At 44.2% G+C, this 6,442-nt stretch overlaps 1 protein-coding gene across 1 annotated transcript; it reads right to left on the bottom strand.

The window, feature by feature from the left end:
• Positions 1–633: 633 nt before the first annotated feature.
• Positions 634–5,675, bottom strand: LOC119580096. The gene is made up of 2 exons (XM_037928017.1): positions 5,517–5,675; positions 634–4,133 (listed from the first exon to the last, which is right to left on the bottom strand). The coding sequence occupies exons 1-2, from the start codon at positions 5,637–5,639 to the stop codon at positions 2,355–2,357; spliced, it is 1,902 nt and encodes a 633-aa protein (XP_037783945.1). The 5' UTR covers positions 5,640–5,675; the 3' UTR covers positions 634–2,354.
• Positions 5,676–6,442: the final 767 nt, after the last annotated feature.

The following is a 6,442-nucleotide window of genomic DNA, read 5'->3' as shown; positions in this document are numbered from 1 at the left end:
CATATACCATTAATGTTCTTATCCTTTTCATTATGATCACTGTTATCATTATAATCATAATTATCGCAGTTTGTTTTCATAGCACGATATTTTAAGTTTTTTGTGTTTTCTGTTCTATGTGTTGGCCTAAAACCTGTTATTGTTGTTTTTTGTTTATTGCTTTTATCTTTCCTTCTCTCTCTCTCTCTCTCTCTCTCTTTCGTTTTTATTTTATTTTATTTTTTGACTTCTTCTTTTTCTCAGGGGTATTTGTGTGGCTGTACTACTAACGTATCGTTTGGGTATATGTGTTATTAATTAACTTTCTGTCTCTTTCTTTTCTTTTTTCTTGCGTTTCATTTGTTTTTTGTTATGGGTATGTTTGTGACTGTATGTATTTTGTGCAAATATTTTGTGTGTAAGTGATTACTCGTTGGTCCTTTTTAGCAAAACCTTTAGTTCGATTATTTTATTTGTTTTTTCTTTCTTTTTTTTTCTTGCTAATGTACCATATTCTTTAAGTTCTTCGTAAACTCGTATGGTATCAGTTCACTTGTTTTCATATTAATCCTTGTTTTTGTCATAGTATCTCTTAATTATCTTGGAATTATTTCTCTCTCAATGAGATTATTTGTGAAGGTAATAAAGCAACAATTTCACAATTTGGCGAAGATTTACTAATGGGTAATGATAACCAATAGTTTAATCAAACATATATTATAAAACAGAGGAAAAATATAGAAAATAAATAGCTTCAGTATCTTATTTTGATATACATCGGGGGTTTGGAATATAGAACATTACAATAGATTTGGGTCGAAGGAGATTAGCACTGATCTCTGTCGTGGGCAAGAGAGGGATTAGTAGAAGTTAATGGATTGGGGGCGGGGTGGGGTGCAGAAGGGTTTTGCGGTTATGGGTATGGGGGGGTATGGGGTTAAAGGCAAGGTAGGGAATTGAGGAGATAACGGTGGGTAAGACTCGGGTGCTTGGGGTTAAAGGGGGCACGCCTCACCGCTCTCGATACTCGTTATATATATATATATGTAGCGCTCTCTCGTTTTCTCTCTTTTTTTTGATGGATACCTTGCTTGTCTGGTTAACATCGCCGGCGCTCTTGAATAATAATAAAAAAAGGAAGAGGGAAGAAGCCGTGGCAACAACAGCAACAGCGCCATCTTGTCCTCGAAGTAGAGTAACAGCTTGAAAAAGTTCTGAAGTTCTGAAGTTACTAAGCTTCTATGTCCACAGTTTCGCGAGTTCTTTTCTTTATTCCATAGTATCGCGAGTGCTTTATCTTTAATCTCTAATCTTATACATAGACAAACATTTATATATATTTCATATTCATGTAAGTATACTATAACCTCAACAACTGCAATAATAGAAGTGCTCCGGGTTATAGAAAGAAAAAAAAAACAGTTGTATAACTTTACTCGCGATGTCATGCACATTCTCAAGCACGGACTTCATTTCCTCATTTCATTTCGCAGTGTTTAAAAAAAAAGGTGGAAGAACAGTTAGTCTTCAGTGTGGAAATGAACGTCGGATGGAAATGATTTATCCAGCGGAGAGAGTGAAGGATGTCTTAAGATTTCTATTCCTTCTACATACAGGCTGTACGAAGAAAAATAATGGTGACCCAGCCTCATTCTTTCTTGCTCTCTCTCTCTTGTGGTCTTCTTTGTTTTTCTCCTGTGTCTTAAGTCTGTCCGTTTTTCTGTATGTCGGCCTTTCTCACATTCACTCACTTTCTCTCTCTCTCTTTCAGTCCTTCTGAAACCTTTGATGAAATAATATAATAATACTGATCTTGCAAAAACAATCGAAACTTATCATCACAAATTTGTATGTCACAGATAAGATGTGCATATTTAAATGTATGTGAGAATTCTCCTCTTTCACAAAAGTGTTTTCACAAATCATTTAAGAGATAAACACAAGAGTAAGTCCCAGCAAAAGTAAACGAAAGTGAACAGAATCTAATGCTCTCTCTCTCTCAAACATCCTTCACTCATCCCGCTGTTTCTCAAACCGGTGTATTCCTTTCCACTTTCCACCGTACTCAAGTGCAAGAGGGAAGTATCACCCGACTCGGCTGGTCGGTAAGTTGGCCTCACTGAAACTGTGGCGTTCGAATCCCATCTTGGCTGAACCGATCGTGTGCTGAAACTGTATTCGTAAACCTGAAGAAGCATCGGTTGTAGACTTAGGTATCTGAGCGGAAGCAGGAGTAGGAGCGGGAGCAGGGGGGAGTATGTAGAGCGAAGCGCGTCACTGGTAACTCGTATTAGTTTATTATATATATATATTTTTTTATATATCTCATTTTTTTTTTGTTAAATTTGTCTTTTGAGTAGGCCTAGAGAGTATGTTTAAGACGATGATTGATCTTCCGTTTCTTGTCCGTCCGCTCCCTCTTCGTGCTCGGCGGTGAGGTCGCTGGAGCCGCGTTTGCCGAGCCCGAAGCTGTACGCCGAGCCTATCCTCTTGCCCAGGTCGGAGGCGTATGCTGGTGACTGATCGAGGTCCAGGGCGCCTCTCGCATCTCTCTTGCCCAGCCCGAAAGCGTAGGGCCCGGCGGAGCGCTTGCCCAGCCCGAAGGAGTAGTGGCCAGCTTTCTTGCCGAAGCCGTAGGGCGACTGGCCGCTCCGCTTGCCCAGCCCGAAGGAGTAGTGGCCCGCCTTCTTGCCGATGTCGTACCAGTCGTCCCGCTTGCCCAGACCGAACTCATAGGGGCCCGCCCTCTTGCCCAGGCCGAACTCATAAGGGCCCGCTCGTTTGCCGAGACCAAATTCATAGGGTCCCGCGCGCTTACCGAGACCGAACTCGTAAGGTCCTGCTCTCTTGCCAAGACCGAATTCATAAGGCCCAGCACGTTTTCCGAGACCGAATTCATATGGTCCTGCTCTCTTGCCGAGTCCAAATTCATAAGCTCCTACTCTCTTTCCCAGACCAAATTCATAGGGACTTGCTCTCTTACCAAGCCCAAATTCGTAAGGACCGGCCCTTTTGCCGAGACCGAATTCGTAAGGTCCTGCTCTTTTTCCGAGACCGAATTCATAGGGTCCTGCTCTCTTTCCTAGACCGAATTCGTAAGGTCCGGCTCTCTTTCCAAGACCAAATTCGTAAGGGCTTGCACGCTTACCCAGACCAAATTCGTAAGGGCCAGCCCTTTTTCCAAGACCAAATTCGTATGGTCCTGCCCTCTTTCCCAAACCAAATTCATAAGGTCCTCCTCTCTTGCCAAGACCGAAAGCATAGTGGCCTGATTTCTTCCCAAGACCAAAGTCATAAGAATTTCTCTCCGTTTCAGGATCGGGGACTTCGTTCCTCTTACCCAAGCCAAAGCCATAAGCGACGGACCTCTTCGCGTCTTCGTCGTCGTATTCCTCAGACTGGCCTTCCTGGTCGTCATCACCGAACACGTAGGAGTCGTACTCTTCGTCGTCGCCGTCGCTCCGCTTGCCGAGGCCAAAGCTGTAAGCCGAAGGCCGCTTGCCGAGTCCGAATGCAAAAAGGCTGGCTGCGTCCTCGTCTTCGTTCGCCCGCTTGCCGAGTCCGAATGCGTATTGGTTAGCCCTCTTGTCCATATCATCATCAAGGTCTCGCTTCCCAAGTCCAAAGGCATAGTCGCGCTGTCGTTTCTCGAGGTCATTGTCCCTCTTGCCCAACCCGAAGGAGTAAGTTCGGTCTCTTTTGTCCTCCGAGACACGCTTGCCTAGACCGAAGGCATATAGCCTGTCCCTCTTGTTGCTCTCTTCGGCGTCTGGCCTCTTGCCCAGTCCGAAGGTGTACTGACTCGCCCTCTTGTCCTTCTCGTGCGCCGACTCTTCGTTCACATCCGCCTCTCTCTTCTTTCTCATCTTATCCGTATCCTCAGCCTCTTCCACCACCGAGGTTTCCGGAGGCTCCATCTGGCCCTCGACACTTCTTTTTCCGAGACCGAAGTTATAGTGGCCAGATTTCTTGCCAAAGCCGAGGCTGAAGCCATCTGAACGCTTGCCAAGGCCAAAGGAGTACATATTCTGGCGTTTGCCCAGTCCGAAAGCATAGCTGGGGGTACGTTTTCCGAGGCCGAAGGCGTAGTCACTGCGGCGCTTCCCGTAGCCAAAGTCTAGGTCGGACTCTGGTTCATATTGCGGCTGGAGAGCCTAGGGGAGAGATAGGGAGGTGTCTGTTAGTCATATTTCAGGCAGATAAAATGTTCTGCTAGTAACCTGTCTATGGATCTAATATAAATGCATTATAAATAGAGCCCAGATATTATCCCCCCCCAAAAAAAACAGATATCAATTTCCATCAAAGAAAGCTGTTTACTGAAATTAATTATTTATTTATTCATTTATTTTTTGTTAGCAACCTCTTTTTCTCTGTTAACATCATATTTATTCTTCGTCTGCCCTCCCTTCTCTTTCTCTATCTCTTTTTTCTTCCAACCTTCTCTCTCTCTCTCCCTCTCTCTCTCTCTCTCTCTCTCTCTCTCTCTCTCTTCTCTCTCTCTCTTCATCTCTCTCTCCATCTCTCTCTGTCTCTCTCGCTCCCTCCCTCCCTCCCTCCCTCTTCCTTTCTCTCTCCCTCCCTCCTTCTCTCTCTCTCTCTCTCTCTCTCTCTCTCTCCTTCCCCCCCTCTCTCCTCTCTCTCTCTCTCTCTCTACCTCCTCCTCTCTCTCTCTCTCTACCTCCCTCCTCTCTCTCTCTCTCCTCCCTCCTTTCTCTCTCTCTCCCTCCCTCTCTCTCTCTCTACCTACCTCCCTCCCTCTCTCTCTCTCTCTCCTCTCTCTCTCTCTCTCTCTCTCTCTCTCTCTCTCTCTCCCCCTCTCTCTTCTACCTCCCTCCCTCCCTCTCTCTCTCTCTCTCTCTCTCTCTCTCTCTCTCTCTCTCCCTCCCTCCCTCTCTCTCTACCTCCCTCCCTCTCTCTCTCTCTCTACCTCCCTCCCCTTTCTCTCTTTCTCTCTCTCTCTCTCTCTCTCTCTTTATAAATAAATATATATATATATATATATATATATATATATATATATATATATATATATATATATATATATATATATATATATATCCCTCTCCCTCTCGCTCTTCACCAACCCTGTTATCTTATTCCTCTCCCACCCAACCCTATCTCCCCGTGCCAATCTCCGCCAACCTGTCTTATCTACCTACCTATTCATCAGTCCATCTCTATTCTATGGCCGTCAGCGTTTACTCTATTTCAGTCTCTTTCTGTCCTGTTTTCCTCTCCTTCTCTTTTTTACTCTTTCTTTCTGTCTCTCTCCCTCTTTTCCTCTTCTCTTTCTCACCCTCTCTTTCAGCCTCCTTCACTTCCTTCTTCCCTCTTCTCTTTCTCATTCTCTCTTTCAATCTCCTTACCTCTTCTCTTTCTTTCTCTCTCTTTCAGTCTCTCCTCCTCCTACACTCTTCTCTTTCTCACTCTCTCTTTCAGTCTCCCTCCCTCTCCTCTATCTTTCTTTCTCTTTCAGTCTCCCTCCCTCCTTTCCTCTTCTCTCTCTATCCCCTCTTCCTTTCTCTCCTACTTACGTCTAAGAGTTCGGCTGTGTCGGGGTCGACCTCATAGTAGTCCTGTTGGGCGGTGGCAGTGGCTAGAAAGAGAACTGTAGCCGCCACTGCACATGCGCCCAGTCCGCCATATTGGCCGCGCATCCTACTCTAACCTCTTTCGAGGGAAAAACAAAAGAAAGAAGAGATGCGTTAGTGAGCGTGAATGGGTGAGATTGGTGGTGGATGAGTGGGTGGATTAAGTGTGGATCGAAGGTTGGTTGTGGGAGATATGCTGGCGGGGGCGTTGGATAGATGGGTGGATCATGAAAAAAGGTGGATGGGTGGTGCATTTGTGGGAGAAAATGCTGATGAAGATAGACAGATAGATTGTTGGTGCTTAGGATCCAACAGGATGAATGATGGGAATAGTTGAAAACCGGCCACGGTAAATAGGTGACAGAAAAATGAGTTTGTTAATTATTATTATCATTCTTTTTAACAAATGCAATGTTAATCACAAGATAGAAATAGAACAATTAAGATTCAACGTAAAGGGCAATCTAGGCCGTGCATGGACTATTTTCAAGATCTTACATAGTAGTTAATGTAAAAGAGTATGAACTATATACTTTCCTCCTTATCAACAATCGTTATTTTATTCTTCCTCTACAGTATAATATTTTGAATAGTAAGAGAAGCAATTTCGTATTTCTATGAAGCTATTTTGGTAACTAAAATGTGTAATCAACTTTTTGCAACGGACGATGTTGGCTTACAAAGCAAACATTTCCAGACGTCAGGAGGGACTTCACTAAATCTTTTCCTTTCTTCAGAGGTCGAAATGTCTACTGCATGAGATAGGCATTCAATGGTGTTCTCACAGTAAACGTACTTTCCCTTTTGCAATACAGATCATAACAAACAAAAAAGTAGGTTATGAAGTGCTGCCGTTCCAGGGAATGGGA

Source organism: Penaeus monodon, chromosome 13, assembly GCF_015228065.2.
Source record: "Penaeus monodon isolate SGIC_2016 chromosome 13, NSTDA_Pmon_1, whole genome shotgun sequence".
NCBI lineage: Eukaryota > Metazoa > Arthropoda > Malacostraca > Decapoda > Penaeidae > Penaeus > Penaeus monodon.
Note: the sequence above shows the minus strand (reverse complement) of the source record. Positions and strands in the feature narration are given on the sequence as shown.

Excerpts from the sequence above, each read along its gene's own strand:
- LOC119580096 (XM_037928017.1), bottom strand. The coding sequence starts at position 5,639 with ATGCGCGGCCAATATGGCGGACTGGGCGCATGTGCAGTGGCGGCTACA. Across the intron at positions 4,134-5,516 it reads ACACAGCCGAACTCTTAGAC|GCTCTCCAGCCGCAATATGA; the intron begins GTAAGTAGGAGA and ends TCTCTCCCCTAG.